Source organism: Diceros bicornis, chromosome 14 (genome assembly GCF_020826845.1).
Source record: "Diceros bicornis minor isolate mBicDic1 chromosome 14, mDicBic1.mat.cur, whole genome shotgun sequence".
Classification (NCBI taxonomy): domain Eukaryota; kingdom Metazoa; phylum Chordata; class Mammalia; order Perissodactyla; family Rhinocerotidae; genus Diceros; species Diceros bicornis.
Window position 1 is genome coordinate 18,919,810 of NC_080753.1, and position 19,528 is coordinate 18,939,337.

The 19,528-nt window shown below is 40.8% G+C and overlaps 1 protein-coding gene across 1 annotated transcript in view; it reads left to right on the forward strand.

Moving 5' to 3' along the window:
- Positions 1-19,528, forward strand: part of TNFRSF21 (TNF receptor superfamily member 21) — a 63,334-nt gene that overhangs the window by 35,121 nt on the left and 8,685 nt on the right. The window contains exon 4 of the mRNA XM_058554195.1: positions 7,246-7,511. Coding sequence (XP_058410178.1) covers positions 7,246-7,511 — 266 coding nt within the window. The remainder of the gene's footprint in view (positions 1-7,245; positions 7,512-19,528) is intronic.

The window sequence follows — 19,528 nt, forward strand, 5'->3', positions numbered from 1 at the left end:
GCAGAGAAACAGCTTAAAGGCCCAGTGCAATCTGTATTCCCCTCCCCACCCTTTGTCTCCCAGTCTATGACGCCCACCACTCTCCCCCTCGCTCACTGGCTCCAGCCACACCAGCTCTCTGCTCCGCCTTGTACATGCCAACACCCCTCCTTCCTTCACACCTGCCTTCCCCCAGATATCTGCCTGGCTTACCCCCTTTAGCTCTTGATTGAAATGTTCAGCCTCAGTGAGGCCTTCTCTTAGCTATGGGGGAGAAGGCCCTGTATCAACGTTGCAGCCCTGCCCACTCCATCCTCTTTCCTTGCTCTGTTTTTCTCCTTAGCGCTCCTCACTAGCTAACACGCTAAATATTTTGTGACTTCCCGTGTCCCCCACTAGAAGGCAGGCTTCATGAGGAGGGGATTTTATTTTGCTTTGTTGGCTGCCATACCCCAGTGCCTAGACTAGTGTCTGGTGCTGAGTAAGTGCTAAGTACGTTCTTGTTGAATGAGTAAATGAACAGCTTCAAACTTGGACTAAGATAAGGAGGAAGGAGGCAGTTTTGGTTTTGCTTTTTGTTTTCCTTTGTGGAATGAAATCAAAGGTTATTAGTTTTCCCGTAGCATCAGTGATATCTCTTTCTTCCATCTAGAAAATTGTCGACTGCTCTGATATTTTGTTCTTGGTAAACAGTCTGTCCATTAACGTCACGGGACCTTTGCACGGTGGTTTTTAGTAGCTCCTGAGAGTCATCTGAGCGTACAATGATTATCCCCTGAACCTTCAACAAAATAGTGATGAATTCTGCTTCAGAGATCACTTTTTGGGGTTAAAATGAAGTCTAAACAGTTCCTCCAACTGAGTTTTGTACCTCAACTAGGAAAGGAGTCTATTTAACTCAGGGCATACCGAGTTCCCAGCACTGATAGAGCAATTTCTTGTGTGATGTGTTGGGAGAGATCGCTGTTGATACACCATTTTTTAACCAGACTATGATGTACTGGTTACCACAAAACCCATGTACATGTGGGTCCGTTGCTTTTAGGAGCACTTACTCTGTGATCAAGCCAGACAGATGATGGCCTGGACAGCTTGTCTCTGCAGGAGGATTCGCTGCAGTGGGAGAATTCAGGATACCTTTCCTCCCCCTCAGCTCTGGCTCCTGATGTGAACTTGGTGGACCACCCTCAATGGGAGAGGGCACCAGCAGAGAGAGAGGCTATTGCACAAGAACTGGCTTCCTGTGCGAGGAAGCCCAGGTTCCACTCACTGGTGACCACACCGTGGGCCAGCCTTCTCATTAGTAGAGAGACTGGACATCTGGCAGGGCGGTACGGCAAGGGTGTGATGGCAGGGTGGCCCTCGGGTTCTCAGTGGCTTAAGTTGTAGAGGCTAATGCGATGATAAATGAGGGAGGGGAGTTCAGGGAAGAGGGGAGGGATGACAAAAAAATGCTCATTCATTTAAAGATATTCATTATATTCCTATTATGTGCTGGCTCTGGGAGGTGCTGGGGATCAAAGCAGATGTGGGGCTCAGGCAGAAGGTAGTCAGAAAAGGCATCTCTAAGGACATGACCATGGTACAGGGAAGAACATAAATTCTGGGAATACTTAAGCCAGGTTCTTATTCAAATTTCCAAACTTGACATACATTGCTCTGTACATACGTGGTGTGTGTTGTGTCTATCTTTGCCCTTGTGTCTGCAGTTTGCAGGCCTGGGGTCATAGCATGTGCTGATGAAGAGCATGTCTTGGGGGCGTGGGGATCGGGGATCAGGGTGGTGGTAGAAGGGAAGTCGTCTTGAGCTCACGTCTCCTGTTTTCCACATGTGTCTCAGAAGACTGCTGTGTGTGTGTAGAGAAACCAGCAGAGGGATAAGTGGAGTCAGCTGTCGTGGGAGGAGGTTGTGTATTAATTGCCTCCATGGGAATTTTCTCATTATTTGTCCCTCTACCTTTCTTTCTGGAAGAATAATGAGACCTGACATTACATTTAACAAGTATGGGAGATGCAGTGGGAATACTTGAATCTTTTAAATGGTGAGAGTTTGGTACCATCAAAAAGCTTATAAACACATTCATTTCTTTGATGCACCCAGTCGGTACGCAGCCTGGTTATCCAGCATGAGATCCAGAGTGCTGTGTTGTGGGTTACAGACGGCCTTTGTTTCCGCCGGCTTGTCGTCACTGTCGTTCATACCTCTTCCAGCGAAGGCTTTAATATGGGTTCTTAATGATGGCACTCATTTCAGATGTTTCTCTTCCAAAAGGACAGAGCTTTAAGAACTTCTCTGGTTATAAAGGTCAATTCGGGTTTTTATTAAAAGAGGAGGAACCCTGTATTGCATACTGGAGTTGACATGGAGCTTTAAAAAAAACGAGCCTCAAATTAGGGTTGTCACCCAGATGGTATCTAATTCAGGGTTTTGTAATGCACGGGAAAATGCCATTTCTTCCATAATAACCCAGTTGATCGCCTCATGCCTTAATTCCTGAGCTCCCTTGTGGCAGATCTGGGCCATGTCAGCTCACCCGGAAGAGCCCACTGACTACTGTTGTGACGCCCTGCGTGTGGCTGGGGCAGCAGCATTTTTCCTCTCACATCTGTTTCTGTGGATGGTGCCCCTCCTGTGTGATGGTGCCCCTTCTGACACATATGAGTGAGGTTCTGGAAAACACAAGAAACCAAGATTCTGGTGCTTGGCTTCATGGTTCAGCACCTATAATCCTGATGCTAAAACCTATGTCTATGCAGAACTTCTCCAACCTTTTAGGTACATTGTCCCAACAACTCTTGTCCGTGCAGCAAAGGAGGGGACAAAGGAAGGAGAACTATGTGCACTGAGGTGCTGTGCTTTATCGTTTTGATACTTGATCCCATAAATCTCCTTACCCACCTTATGAGAGGAGAGGTGGTATTTTCATTTTACTGAGGTGGATACTGAAATCTTAGAGCTTGGCATTTGCCCAAGCTCACACAACTAACAAGTCACAGAGTTTGAAACTATATCTTGTGATTGCAGAGTTCATAATCTTTCTACTGCCTACACCTTAAAATTTACAAGCCGTTTCCTTGGGGCCAGGGCCGTCTTCTCACACACAGCTCCTGGCAATTACAGCCTCTGGTTTATAGGGTTTGACTCCTTCGATGACTTCTTTAGGACCTTCGGCCATTCCACAGAGCATCAGGACCTGACATCGTAGGAAACGCAGAGTTAAGCTCCACACCCCTGTCTGTCAGCCCTGCAGTGGGTTGAAGGTTGTGTTGCTTTTCAAACTAAGAAAAAAGAGACTTGGCGCTTGGCGTCACATTCAGCTAAACAGTTCAGATCAATTCAACATATAGGGACTGTTTCCTGTCTAAATGAAAAACCCTCAGAACTTTGATGGGACAGGTGACCAGGGCAACCTGCCAAGCACAGAGCTGGTCTCTATTTCACTTACTATCATTTCACATTGCGTTTAATAATTGGGGTGGGAACTTTCATTGTCTTGTGTTTGTGTGTGTGTTTTAACAAAGTGCTTGTCTAAATCTTTATGCCATTTGATAGTCTCAGTCTATTTCTTTTTAAAACTTTTTTCTAGGTATCTTTAAATTGCTCTAGTTTCAGAGGTTGGTGAACTGCAGCACGTGGGCCATATCCAGCCCGCAACCAGTTTTTGTAAATATAGTTTTAATTAGAACACAGCCACGCTCATTTGTATTGTCTATGGCTGCTTTCATATTACAACAGACTTGAGGAGTTGCGACAGAGAACTTATGGTACTCAAAGCCTAAGATATTTACTGTAGCCCTTTACAGAAAAAGTTTGCTGACCTTTCCTTTTTTTTTTTTTCTTTTTTTTAAGGAGTACCATAGTTGTAAAGAAAAGAACTAAACCTGCTAGCCCCAGAGAAAACTCTCCCAGATCTGCTTGCTCAGTAATAACAGGCCAGGAAGAAGCACACACACCATGGCCAGCTCTGAGTACATTCATATGTGGACTGGATGGTCATGCCCAAGGAGAATAATTGCAGCAAATAATAATGCTGCTTTGCCACACCCCATTCCCTGTTAACCACAATAGAGGCACCACGAACTAGCTGGGCGACCTTAAACTTGTCACCAACTTTTCTACATGAGATTCGTCACCGATAAAATTAAAAACACTTGAAAAATTATATATAGCTCACGTAAAAGTATGTGTATATATAAATACATGTCTTATATATAGTTTAAAAAGGAATAATAAAATAAATATCAAATAAAGTAAGAAAATAAAAAGAAGACCCGTCTCCCCACCACCATCCACCATCCAACTTGGGAAATAGAACTTTGTGATACCCTTGAAGTCCCTCCTGGGCACCCAGTAACATTCCCCTTCTTTCCCCCAGAGGTAGCTATCTCAACTTGGTTTAATCGTCCTATTGCTTTTCTCTATAGTTGTATTTAGTTTTGCCTAAAACTTTTTCTCTAAACAAAGAAAATTTTCAAAGCCCATCAAATTTTGTATTTCATTGGTGTTACTTCGTTTTCTTGGTGATAAACTCTTTCTGTCTTCAAATCTCATAAGGGTTATCCGTCCAGCAAACACAGTAACACACAGTGGCTGCTCAATAAATACTCTTGACATATTCTGCAGGTTTTTCTTTTCCCTGTGGTGGCTATGGGGTGGGGACGAGGTGCAGCAAACTCAGGGGCTAGTTCAGACTGGTCTCCCCTTCTCCTGCTGGGGTTTTGTGTCCATGTGCTAGGCTGGGAGGCTGGTATCTTCGAGGGAGCCATTGTCTCCACCATCTTTAGATTTGTCACCTCCAGAATGGGAGCGGGCAGTCATGAGGGACATGGCTGACCAAGGCCAGTTCACATGCGTTGTCTCCGTGTTTTCATAGTAAAAGAATAAGATGAAACCTGGTTCGCGGGCCTTAAATTTAGTGTCCAGGCAATTTTAGTTCAAGGAAAATCTCATTGTATCCATTCTTTGTTTTCCTTTATTTTGTGGCTGGAAAAAAAGTATAAATACTGGGTTTTGGAAGAAGGAGCTGTTGTTAAGCTTAAGTCTTTTAAACTCTGTAATTACTCTATAAAGGCTGTGTATTTGCATCAGAAATACATTTAGTCTTAAGATTTAGTGCCCGGTATGTGAAACATTTGTAATGATGGGGTACTTCCAAAAATATATCAACTCTATAGAAAATGTTAATCAGCTCATCCCCAGGGACTGTAGTGAGTATCTTCATTGTACAAATGAGGAAACGGACATGACAGTTAGTGGTTTGCCCAAAGCCACACTGTCATTGGCATTATGAAGATTTAAGTCCCACGTACAAGAAAACGCAGTCATGTTCTTATGTAAGACACGGTGGACCTTAGTCAAGTTGACCGAAATTAAGATTCAGGGACTAACAGCCTTTTGGTGTTTGGAAGAATTTACCACATCAACCACAAAGAGCTGGCCTGCTCCTTTAAGTTACCTGCAGGGTTTTAAATAGGACATGGATTTTTTGAGGAGTCTGTCTGCTTGAAATCAAAAGCTCTGTATTTGGCTAAACATTGCTGTGAAAACTGAAAAGCAACTGGTTCAAGTATATTTCACACTGCCAGGGAAAATTGTGTGAGAAGTACAGTAATGTCTCAATTTGAGGAATTCTACTTTTACAGTTGACAAGAAAGCAGCCTTCTACTAGGAACTTATTTTTCGAAAACCATTTTCAGGGGGTTGATTCAGGATGTATATGGGTCGTCGCAATCATCTGCCTCAATAAGATTGCATGGCAGAGTAATGATTTGTATGGAGGAAGCACAAAGTCCTCCATTTTCAAAGAAACTTCTAGAATCATTAATGCTCTTTTCTTAGACAAAAATTGACAGCTTATTTTTTTAATATTTACCCCAACAACTGATTGGAGCAAAAAAGATTTTTTTCCCCTGGTTAGCCTCTAGTTAATTGAAAAAAAATCAATTAACCGTAATGGTAAGCACCTCTTTATTTGCCTCTTTTCCTTTCTTCCCTAAGCTTCTCTTGGGAACTTTATTTCATTTTTTTTTTTTTTTTTTTGAGTAGTAAATGTTTTTAAGACATTGTTAACTATAATAAGTCTGATATCCAGGCGTGTATGACCTCATTCAGAGACATGGTATTGACCTCAGAGGAATCACCCGCCTGTTGTGGTAAACAACCCAAGCCCTTACTGTGAGGTTATTTATGCACCCCATGTATAAATTTGGGCAAAGCCAAAGTGTGATTGCAAAGAGAAAGTGCTGTAAAGAGGAAGACACCAAAGCGTACTACTCAGGGAAAGCCTCCAGAGGGTCGGTGCCAGGTACTTGTCCTGGGTTTGCAGATTCTGAGATTTGATTTTGGCATTTTACCCTGCATTCCTCAGATCTGCGGACTATAGACCCACGCTGACCAAGTTTTTAAGTGACTGATCAGCCAGATTGACAGTGTATAACATTATCTGGTGAGTTGGGTTCAATACCCCCAACCCACCTACCTTTGTGATATTGGGCAAATTGCCTCACTTTTCTAAGTGTTTTTTTCTTACCTGTGCAATTGGAATGTTAATGCTTTATAAAGATGTTCAAGGAGCTAATGCGTTAACATAATACCTGGAAGATAATAGCTATTGTTATTTAACTATCATTTTGGCTGTTGTCGTCATTATGACTGTGCAAGTCAACTTAGAAGGCCGAATAATAGATCAGAAAATTGCTTGTTGAGCGTAGAATAGAGCACAAGAAGTCAGAAGTTCTTAAGGAATGCCTCCATTGGGCTGGAACAGCTGGGTACATTGTCAGTTGACATAAAGGACAGCATTGTCAGAATCTGCACACCCTTTCCCCAGACAGTGCTGCATAAACTCCACTGCAGTTTTAATGTGTGGCTTATGCTTTTCTAGATTTCATGAAGTCACCACTTTTTTAGCCTGGGAGCCTCTTAATTTACTTGGTTCCAGTTGTTTTTAGCAGTATCAAAGGAATCACTCTGATTGCTTTGTTTGGATTTGGCTTTCAAAACATCTTTTGGGGTGATTTCTTATACTTCCAGATGGCTCCTTCTTCTGGTTCCACATTCAGGAAGTGAAATTTGCACAGGATACCTAACTAGTTAGTCCCCAGGTTGGACTGCATGTGCCAAGTGCTTAGAGAAGGCAATGCATTCCTTTGACGTGTAGCAATGGGAAAGAATCCTTCTTTTAGTTCATTAAAACAGAGCAGCCTTATATAAAGACCCCCTCATATGCCTGTGTTTGTTTTTATTTTATTTTCTCTCTGATTTAGGTATTGACATCCTGAAGCTTGTAGCAGCACAGGTGGGAAGCCAGTGGAAGGACATCTATCAGTTTCTGTGCAATGCCAGCGAGAGGGAGGTGGCCGCTTTCTCCAACGGGTACACAGCGGACCACGAGCGGGCCTATGCAGCTCTGCAGCACTGGACCATCCGGGGGCCTGAGGCCAGCCTCGCCCAATTGATTAGTGCCCTGCGCCAGCATCGGCGCAACGATGTTGTGGAGAAGATTCGTGGACTGATGGAAGATACAGCCCAGGTACTGTAGCCCAGGTCATCGGTCTTTCCCACTAACCTTTTGGTCCCTGTGCTTCAGATTTTACCATGTATATGTAATAATGAAAAATAACTGATATTAGGTTTTTAGGTTCATACACATACACACACACACCTTCTAGGGCGGTGGTTCTTAGTGGTTGTCCATTAGAATCATCTAAAGAACTTTTAAAAATTCTGATGCTTGGACCCCAGTGTAGACCAGTCAAATCAGAATCTCTAGGGGGAGGACTAGGAATCAGTATTTTTAAAAGCTCTCCAAGTGATTCTAATGTGTAGTCAAAGTTGAGAATCATTGTATTTGGGGTAGGTTCTAGCATCAGGCTGTGCAGCCAGATCTGCTCCTTGTTACCCCATTTACAGTTTTATGTTGCATAACACACTTTGAACAAAACCGAGAAGGGCAACTTTTTTTTTCCATACCCTCCCCCGTCCAGAGGATGTTTTCTGTGATGTGGCTTAGGAAGGCCCCATCTTACCTCCTGAAGGATGCGGGTGGTGCTGGCAGCAGTGGGTAACAGGATTGATCCTCCTCCTTGGGCTTGTTTAATCCGTACATCAGATGGGAACTGAGGGGACCCAGCAGTGTGATTTATTTATAGTCTCTGGTCAATGAGCCCTGGGTTTGAATCTTGGCTCTGACACTTACTAGCTGGGTGATTAAGGGTAAATTACTTCAACTTTCTCTGCTTCTGTTATCTCATTTGTAAGTCAACTTTATAGGGTTAATTAAGATTAGAAATAAAGTATATAAAATGCCTGACGATTGAAGGTGTTGTACAAATGGTAGTTATGATTATGATGTAACTCATTTTACTTAGCCTTTCCTTAATCATAATGTGCTTCCCTGAAAGGCCGTGGATTAAGGACAAATTTGGGTATTGAATAATATTTCTCACACACTTCAATTAAAGTTTTGGATTGTATTCCCAAAATAAAGAAAATGCTGCCACTGAGACTTGATAAAACCCACTTAAAATTTAAAAAGCCATGCTGCCTGTGTGATTTTCCAGTGGTCCAAACTCACTACCTAAAAGAGCTAGGGAGGGATTTCCCCCATCAACTCCAATTCACTATCATTCTGCACCAAATTTTATATATCAAGGAACTCAATTTTCTATATTTAAGAAGTCCAAAAGCTTTTATCTTTTTATACTAATAGTGTAGTGTTTCTTCCCCATTGAAGGTAGACATTTATCAGGTGGATCTTTTGTCTAAGTGACTGGATAAAAATTTATAGGTGCTAATTAACTCTGAAGGTAGTCTTTAAAGCTCCTGGTATGTTTTTTAACTTCTTTAAAATGTGGAATTTCAGAAAAAATATTTACTAATAGATGCAGTGGTAAGCATTCAAAGACACACACCAGTGTCTTGTGATTTTCTGAGAAACAATCTCGGTAAGTACGGTTCACAACTAAAACCAAGCTTTAAGTAGCTGGATTTGGGGAAAGGAAAGGGAGATGTTTAATCTCTAATTAAATAAAATGGATACAATTCAAATAAAAGGTGTCTAGAGGCAAACTTTGTTGTGCTTCTTTGGGATGTTGGCTTTAAGGAAAGAACTGGGAGGGCAAGCAGCAGACTTGAAGAAGGATTTAGATACTGGAGAATAAGTCAGTGGATCTCCTTGGCAGTGCCTGCAAGAAAGGTAAAATGTGACTGGTGCCATGTTAGGATTTGGTTAAATGGAATATTTAATATGGTAGAAAGATGATCATGAGGTATTGTTCAGGGAAAAGAATGTTTCTTAGAAAAAACAAATATAAGCATAGGAAAATGAAAAAGCATAAATGTTAATGTTATGTTATTAAATCTAGGTGGTAGAATTAGAAATGATTTCTCTTTTTTATTATTTTCTATAATGACAACATATTACTTTTGTGATTTAAAATGACAAAGCTGAGAGAGTCCAAGAGAAAGGATAGGAAGGGCTTTGATTTACTGTGGTAAATTGAGAGAGGGAGCCATCCTTGTTTTAATTTGGGGAGAGCAGACAGTGGTGTATGTGACAATCCATTCTTCCTTGGTAGGAGTGACTGAGGTTTGCAATGTTGAGTGAGATTTGCCAAAATTCTTAAAACTTACTTCATTTTTGGTTTCTGCATGTCCATCTCATTTCTCTATGTACACTTAGCAACCACTTAGAGTGTGGGCCTAATCTTTAGGTACTTCTTTTTTGGGGGTAGTAGTGATGGTGGTAGGGTATTGACTCTAACAAATGACCTTTGTATGTTTCTCTGATGGTTCCACTGTGTTCCATAAATATTTACTGAGCAGGCACTGTCATAGGTGCTGGGAAAGGTGAGCTCAGAGTCTCCATGGAGAAGACTGCATATCAAGGAGAGTGATTCATAACAAAAACTGCTGGGTCAAGGAAGAAGAACACAAAACACTTAGTCCCTAAGTGCCAAACCCTTGTACCTTTAGTTTTTTCCTTCCTCTTATCTCCTCTATATACAAAAAGATTCTAATATCTATTTTTTGTTTTTTATTTTTTAAGGAACAGTGACATCAAAACAACGTATAGCTTTCTCTCTGGTTCTAGTGTACCCTGTGTGTTAGGATGGAGGCTGAGAAGGCAATATTAAGCTTCTTGTTCCATGTTTTAATAATGCCCATCATTGTCTAGCAACATGCTGGATCCAGCTTTGACTCTAATTTTCATAGCCAACGGGCATGGATTTTTGGCTGCCAGCTTTTACTAATCTCACAGTATGTAACTGTCTGTTCATGGTTTATCTCTGAGATTTGTCAAGTCCAACAAGAGAATCAGGACGCATGGGGCATAAGTGAGACTTATTCGTTCCATCTTATGATGGATGGATTTGTATTCTTTGTGTATTGTGGTACTGCTGGAAATTTGGGACTTTGCCGCAGGAATTAATGGACTCTTAATGTGTAAAAATGACCGAGTGTGTGTTTTTAAAAATGGTTAATGTTTTTTCCTATTCATGAGCCTGAGAGCACCTATGTTATGTTCCACTCGAAGGATTAGCCCCGGTGCGCTGTTCAGTTACCTCTGTCAAGAACAGCTGGTCCATTATTAACCACAGTGGCCTATTAGCCATTTTCTAATTAAACACATCCAGAGACTAACTCTTTTTTATTTTTCTAAGTTTTTTTTATGCATTAGAAAAATTATACAGTAAAATTCACTTTTTGGTGTGCTGTTCTTTGAAGTTTTTTTTTTAAGACTTTATTTTTAGAGCAGTTTTAGGTTTACACAAAATTGAGAGAGAGGTACAGAGATTTCCCATATACTTGCTGCTCTCACACATGCATATCCTCCCCCATCATCCATACTGCCCACCAGAGTGGTACATTTTTTACTAAGGATGAACCTACATTGACACATCATAATCACCCAAAGTCCATAGTTTACCGCAGGGTTCACTCTTGGTGTTGTGCATTCTGTGGGTTTGGACAAATGTGTAATGACATGTATCCATCGTTATAATATCATACAGAATACTTGCACTGCCCCAAAATCCTCTGTGCTCTGCCTATTTATCTCTCCCCTCCTACGCCACTCCTGGCAAATACTAATCTTTTTATTGTCTCCATAGTTTTGCCTTTTCCAGAATGTCATATAGTAGGAATCGTACAGTATCTAGCCTTTTCAGATTGTCTTCTTTCACTTAGTAATATGCATTTAAGTTTCCTCCATGTCTTTTCATGACTTGAGAGCTCCTTTGTTTTCAGTGCAGAATAATATTCCATTTCCTGGACGTACCACAGTTTATTTATCCATTCACCTACTTGACTCTTTATCTGAAGTATAAGCTATATTTTTCAGTACTCTCTTCTTTCAAGTTCAACCTCTAAACTGAACCTCACCTTCCAGAATCACACCTCTTCTTCCCTCCCAGGGCATGAGCATTTGGAAAAAGCAGCAACACAGTGGGACAGTAGTTGGAAGTTACTGTGATTTTGCCAAAGCTATTTAAAAATCAAAACAAAAGCCTAATACAGCATTCCAAATAGTATGTTATCTCTTTTTTCCATCCTTTTACTTTGATTTTTTTTTTCCTGTGGCTTTATTTAAAAAAAGTCTTTTGTAAGTAGCATATACTGAAGGTTTTTAAAAAAATCTAGTCTGACAGTTTTTGTCGTTTAATTAGAGAATTTCAGTGTGGTGACATTTTTAATGTAATTACTCATATATTTGGGTTTAAATCTACCACCTTATTATTTGTTTTGTATTTGTCTTGTCCTCTTTTTTTTCTCTCCTTTCTTGCCTTCTTTTGGATTAATCAAGTGTTTTTTATTATTCTACTTTTTCTCTTCTATTAGCTTGTTATGCATTTTTTACTTTATTTTTAATGGATACCATAGGGATTACAACGTGTACAATTAAATTATGAGAGACGTTTTATAAATGTGCACGTTTTACTATTTGCAAACAATACAATAGCCTTAGAAGACTGTAATCCTATTTATCCTTCTCTTGCATTATGTTTTTTGTTGTCATGAATTTTAACACTACATATTTCTTAACCCGCCGAAGGCATAATTATTATGGTTTTACGCGGTCAGATTCACCTAAATATACCTGCATATTGATCTTTTCTCTTGTTCTTTATTCCTTCCTGCAGCTTCAGCTGAGATAATTTCTCTTTGGCCTAAAGAATACTTAGTGTAGGTTTCCAGCAATAAGCTCTGTTTCTCTTTGTTTGGAAAATGCCCACTAAATAAATGAATTGCATTATTTGCCCTTTGTTTTTGAGGGATAGCTGGAAAATAGAATTTAAGCTTGACAGTTATTTTCTTTCAGTACTTTCATGCCTGGGTTTAAGTTTCTCCCGCTAAACAGCAAAGGAAAGGAGATGATTTTATTTTTAAATCTATATTACGTAACAAGTTATGTGGGCAATATCAGACCGGGCACTTTGAGCAACGCAAAGATGAGTAAGACAAAGTTAGTGCTGTCAGGGAAGCTTACAGTTGAATGGAAGAAACTTATACGTGCTTATATAATTTAAGGGAGTAAATCCACAAGAGTGGGAGGAGGAAGTGCTGGGTGCACAACTAACAGGCCATTAAGGCTCCAAATTGAGGCATCAGCATGCAGACGTGTGCCAGGTTCAACTCCTGTCCTGGCAGCATTTCACATTGGGGACGCTTTGGTAAATGACTTGGCCTCTCTGCCTCAGTTTTTCCTGAGAAAATGGGAACACCGTTAGTGCCTGTCCTATGAGATGTTGTGAGAATTAAGTGTGACCCACAGTAAGCCCTTGGTGAATGTTTACCATTAATAGTTGCAATTATTCCCAGGCTCTAGAGGCGAGAGGGATGGGAGAACGTTCCTAACTCGCTCCAACTCTTAGACACATAATGGGTCCTTTAAATCCTGAACATCAAGGGTTACTTAGTGTGGGGTGGGGAGGCATTCCCAATTCTAGGACTGCTTAAAGTAGACCGTTGAGCACGAGGGTTGCTAGCTGGGTTCAGTGCCCAAGAACTGGAAATTCCAGCTAACTGTAAATATTTATTCCTTACTGGCTGAGCGAATGTTCGTAGGCCAGCAGGGGTGTTTTCTCTAGTGAAGAAACGAAGGTGATGGTGTGTGTGAAGATAACCGCCTGTTCTCTCAACAGCTGTCAGAAAAAGGGAAACAAAAGTGAGCAACTGAATTTCTGGGATTCCTTTTATGTTTTTTTCTTTTCTTTTCGGAACTTTTGTATATTTGGGTGGGCTTGGCCAGTGCAATCTTTTTCTTTTCTTTTTTGCCTCTCCCTTGGAGGGGGTGGACTTGTTTTTTTTCTCTATAGGAAACTCTGGGCAAATGATTTCTCTGACTCAGATTTTTCTATTTAAAATGGGAATTCAAGTGGTTATCAGAATTAAATGAGATAATGGCTTGTTAAACTGTGGAATGTAAAAAAACGAGGTGTTAAAGGAATGGTTGGGCAGTAATTGTGATTTGAATTCCAGCATGCCTTTATTGTTTCATTTTGAAAAAGGGAGGAAAAAGTAATTTTATGTACATTTAAAAAATGATAATATTAAAAACAACCACAATAGTTTAAAATAATATAAAGTGTTACTTTAGCTGTCTGTTTTGACCAGAGATTCACAAATGTAAAGAATCGGTGTTGATCAGGCAGAGGAGCTGGCTGTCTTAGCCCTCCTTTGCTCCTTCCGTAAGATTAGATAGATTGAAATGACACTGGAATCTAACCACTAGTGGACCTGAAGTCAGTGTTGGTGTTGTTGACCTCTATGTGGGAGAATGACTCTTCGTTAGAGATTCCTAATCCTTTCCAGAAATCACATAGGAGACCTAAGGGGGAGAGAGTTCTGTCTCTCACCCGTAGTGGACTATGTGTTGGAGACTGGGTGGCGTTGCTGTGTATAATCATCCGGGAGAATGTCAACAGTGAGAAGAGCTCTGGGCATTCTATTTGGCGAGGATGGTACCACTGCTGCTGCCGCAGAGGGAACTACAGTTATTGACTTGTTGCTCACCAGCTGCAGGATGCAGCTGTCCTTATCTAGGGTCTGCCTGAGACCAGCTATTTTCAGAAATCTAATATAGTGAGGGCGAGTTGAGGCAAATACCAGCTGTATATGTAACTGTTGGCTTTTTGGCTATTCAGATTTGTCTTTGTCTTTAATTTGCCAGTTGGTTATCTCAGAAAATAAGGATTATTGTCCTAAGGCCTGAAGATGTTAGCTAAGCTCGCACGTATCTAGCCCTGCCCTCTGCTGCATTACCAGAGCGTAGAGGGTCATTTAAGGTCAAGTTACTTTATTTGCAGGATGTGACTGCAGGCTCTGGGGAACTTCTAGGGTGTGGAGGAGAAGGAGCATTATAAAGGGATTGCTGACACACAATAGGCCCAGGTACACTTAGTGATGCTTGTGTTTAATTTAAGGTGGTCATTGTGCACAAAGAAGCCATGTCTATGAATCAACCTATAGGTTTTAATGACATTTCAGGCTGTTCTACTTTTTATCTTATTCCAAGGTTTCATTCAGTTAGTCAACAACCTATTGTCAAACACCAGCTGTGCGCCTGGGACTGTGTAAAGAAGAAAGGTGGTCTTTGCCTTTCAACAGCTCACTCGCGAAGATGGAACACCTGTGCAATAATTAGGATTCAGTGGCATAAGCAAATGTCATAAAGGAAGTCTGCACAAGGAATTATAAAATAGCATCAGAAGGCAGGAGTACTTGACCCACCAAAAAATACGTAGAAAACAAGAGCAGACATATATTTGTCCATTTGAAGGTCATTTTTAAAAAAAAAAAACAGATGGTAGTTTCTTTCAAGACTGTGTTTTGGTCTTCTTCCCCAAGACTTTCCCTAGGGCGCCCTGCCTGCTTTGTCATACCAAGGGCTTCTCAAACCTTTGACTCTGCAATGAATGTCTGTTTTACTTAGAACCTTGTTTTGTTTTGTTCAGTAACAAGCTTTTCAGAAGCTTTTCATTGTTCTGCACTATGAAAGGTACAGGAATAAGCTTCCAGTGTCCCACTTCATGTCAAGTGCTAGAGTTCAAACTTTGAATCTCCAAGAACTAAAATAGAAGGGACTGACAAATTCAACAGTTTGACTTTTGACTGCTTGATTCGTAGCTGTCTTGTAAGGATCTGGGTGTTGGAATTTGAACTGCACATTCTCCTTTTTTGACTCGAGCAAATGACACGACTCTACTTTCAATAAATGCACATTGAGGAGAAAGGAAACCAGCGTTTGCTGAGTTTCTGTTGTGTCCCAAACACCCTCTGGGTGCTTTACATCAGTGCTTATCTAGCAAGCTTCATGGTCCTGCAACGTATAGGTAGGTGTTAGAATTAAGATGTATTTCTGTATTTTATTGGATGCCATGTCAATTGTAAGATGTGCCATTATTATATGTACCACAAAGAAAGCAATAAAAATACTGCCAATTATAGTTGTAAGATACATCCCTATTTTAGAGCTATTAAAATGTAAAAAAATATGTGTCATAGAATTAATGAAATATGGCAGTTGAGCTTGATGTGTACACGTTATAAGGAGAAAAGTCTGGGAAACAGATTCTTGGGGTCTTGACATTGATATATCCTCCCTCCCCAACACCCACATCCTTACACATGCTTTTTTTTTTTATACTCTTTAAGGTTGAGATGGTTTAACACAAGCAATTTATTTAGCAAACATTAATGGAACACCCATTACATTTTGAGCCCTGTATCAGGCATTGGAGATACTAAATGAAAAAAAAAAAAACCCCACACACAAAACACAAAAACAGAGAATCATCCCTCATGACGCTGACAGTTTTATGGGAGGGATAGGTAAGTGAACCAAACCTTGCAATAGATTCTGTCAAACTGCTAAACAGAGAATTTGAAGTGGGCTTTGATTTTCCCTGAGACATGGTGTCACTACATTCAGAAAAGGCTGAGTCTATTAGTTGATGACCTTTTCTACCCCTTTAATCCACACCCTCAAAGGCTTTCTCAAAAAGTGCTTTGGGAGGAAATCGAAATCAATATCGTGAAAAGAATCTTATTTTCTTCATCAATCACCAGTGCTGGAGATCATATTTTAATTTTTTTTTTAAGTCAAAACTCATGTCTGGATAAAGGTTAATAGCTTTTGTTTTGGCCGACCTTCTCTGTCCTGTGTTTGCGAGACTGTCTCTTGATCTGTTATAACCCAAGTGCCAATTGCAGGTACACTTGCTAATGAGGAATTACATCATGGTCAGCAGGAGGTTTTATTATATACACCAGTTAATTTTAACGTTTTAATCACTTATTCCTCACCATTTCCTTGAGAGAGACAGCTGTCACTCCTAATTTTCCCATAAATTGTCACAGAGGGAACTCTGTTCTGATTTCTCCATAGTTGGGCTGAGTCAAGGGACAGGCTGGATGACCAACCATTAATATGACTTATCACCGAAAAGTACTAGAAAAAAGAATGGGGGAAATTTTTTGGTTTATAATCACAACAGTAGGTAAGGCTCTTCTGAGAATGATATAAAACCAAAAGCCATACAAGAAAGATTCAACTACTTAACAATAAATATACAAGCCAGAAAACACTGCATGCAAATCAAAAGACAGAATACTAACTGGAAGAAGTTGTTTGCAACATCGGGTTAATTTCCTTAAAAAATGAAGAGCTTTTACAAACTAATTAGGAGACCAACAACTTAAAAGAAAAATGGACTCAAAAGAAAAAGAACATGACAGTTCACAGAAAAGGGTCCTAAAGGTATACAGATTTTTACCCCTTGCTCAGAATAAGAAGAATTCAAATTGAAACCTACACTGAAATACAATTTTACCCTCTCAAACTGGCAAGGAGGAAAAGGTCTGACGCCATTCTTGTGTCGTGAGGGTAGAGGGAAAGAGGAACAGCATCCGTTGCTGATGCGAGTGTAAGTAGCCCAGCCCTTATGGAGGGCCATCTGGCATTATCTACCAAATGCATGGCAGCTGACCACTGACATCCCGCTTCTAGGAATATGTCCTACATGTATTCCCACATGTGCAGAATGGTGCAAGTACAAGTGTTCATTATAGCATCGCTTGTAATAAGAAAAGAGTGGAGCAACACAGAAGCCCTTCGATAGAGAACTGGTTATGTAGGTTATGGACCATTCCTACAGTGGAACAGTATGCACTTGTCAAAAAGAGTGAGTCAGCTGTTTATGTGCTAACCTGGAGAACTGTTTTTAAATGAAAAAAGGCAAGGTGCAGAACAGTGCGTACACCGTGCCTCACCTTGTTGTAAAAAATAAGAGCTGGGGTGGGGTGGGGAATTTATATCCCTGTTTATTAGTATAAGTATAGATTTCTCTGGAAGAGAACCAGGGGATTGGTAACAGTAGTTACTACCAGGAAGGGAACTGAGTAGCCGAGACCTGCAAGTCAGAGGCTAAAGCCAGAGGTCAGTGAGGGAGAAGTAATTTTCACGCTATCCCCTTCTGTACCTTTGGAATTGTGTACCACATATATTCTAATTCTAATGGCATGAATCTAACTAGTGACTTTATTAAATAATACTAATTCAATCAAATTTGGCAACTTTTGGAAACTCGAGTAGCAAAGAGAGCTTGAACTAAGAAGGGTCTCAAGTCCATGAGTTTCCTATGAAATTACTTTCTATCCTCCATAATACATTAAGGCAAACTTAGAAGATTTGTGCAACTTTTTTCCTGGTTAGAATTGTCCAAAGGCTGTTTTGTGGGAAAGGCTTCCTAATAGATCTCACTGAGGGAAGTCGGGGGAACCTACAGAGCACGATCTCCTAACGTACTGACAGAGCCGAGCTCTTGCAAGGCTCGGCAGTGTGTGTGAATGTGAGCGGGCTCCAGGTCTGAACCAGGAGAGCCCGCTTACTCACTATCCTCACTTCCTCTTTTGAGAGAGCTAGTCAGTCAATCAGCTCAGGGCTGCAGCGTTACCGTTGATGTCAGCAGCCTGGACAGCTTGCAGACACAGGCGCCAGCAGCGGGGCGGGGCCCGCCCGCCCTGCCCCCCCCTGCCCCCCCCCCCCGGAGTCAGCTGGTTCTGACCAGCTTTGGCAGCTTTGTATAGCACTGCTTGTGGCTTCCTGTCATTCTTCCCATGTGCGTCCAGGAGAGGAACGGTTCTCTTGCTTAGGACAAGGATTGGCCACTGACACCTTGACTTAAATGTGGGTGGATTTGTAGCCCTTGGGATTCAGTTTTGAAATTAACACTTAGAAATGATCAGAATTAGTAGCTGACATATATATGCAAGACTACAGCAACTGCCTTGATCTGAGGTTGGCGTACTTAAGGGAGAGACACACGTGGCCAGCTAACCTGGGCTGAAGTTTAAATATAGTCTTAAGTAAGGTTGCAGTTGAAACAAAATCCTTTCATTATCCTATGCTTGGACAGATCCAGGGTGGATGTGGGTGTCTTTTAAAATAATTCCCCAGTGGTTGTCGCATTTTTGGTCAAGTTAATCCTATGAGCCTCCTGAGGGTGGGTGAGTTCCTTCTGCAGGCTCTGCCGTTGGCTCTCAACTCACCTGGGCAGTGCACAGCTCTGTTGACTCAGCTCTGCTGCCTCTGTGGTCTGGTGCAGGGCTTCCCAGGAAGCTGAGTAGGACATCTTGGCGTTGTACTCCTGTTCCTGCTTCTATCCCATGACCTCCAGTGACCCCAGGAGATCTACACAGCATAAGGCCAGTGATGTCCACTTGCTGATTAGTGATTTAGATTTAATTGTTAGCACTGTTCCCTATTTATGCAGTGGAAACACCTCCTTGCCTCCCTTTCCTGTGGTCTGGGCTGGGCTGGAGAAAAGGAAAGGAGGAAAGACAACAAAAGAGTAAATAATCAAGGCTAGGAAAAGTTGGGGGAATTTTTGTCTGACGGTTATTTGGCTTTTAGCCTTTCTTATTTATTTATTTTCCTAACTTTTAAAAATAAGACTTATGAGACAAAGAAAAGTTGAAAACACAGTACAACAAACACCCATAAACTTAGCACCTAGATTCAATAATTATTCACATTGCTTTATGACATCTTTGCTTTATCTATACATGTGCATGTATATTTCCAATCCATATTCTTGTTTCCAAGACCTCTCTCTAGATTTTTTATAACTGATAACCCTTCTTTTAAAGGTTAGGAATCAGCCTCCTCCCATTTCCCTCTTAACTTTTTTCTTTTTGTTTGCAAAAAATTTTGCTGAGTAAATTTAGATTATTCTTGCCAAGACTCCTTCGTCTGGGTTGGATTTAAGAAGTCACACTCAGAAGAATAATTAAAGTTGTTGTCTCCTATCATCTGGGACTTTAAAGAAACCTACCTATTTTTCCCTTTTTTGTTGGGGGTGGTGTATTTGTTTCATTTTTTTAAAGGGAGAAATCATTGTATACAGGTATTCTTCAATATGTGAACTTAGGAATTGAATAGATTGAGATAAATTTTTTGAGATAGGGCTGATAACGCTCATTAGCTGAACCCTCATTTATATCTGAAATCCTGGAACCACATAGATTTGGATAACAAAGCATTAC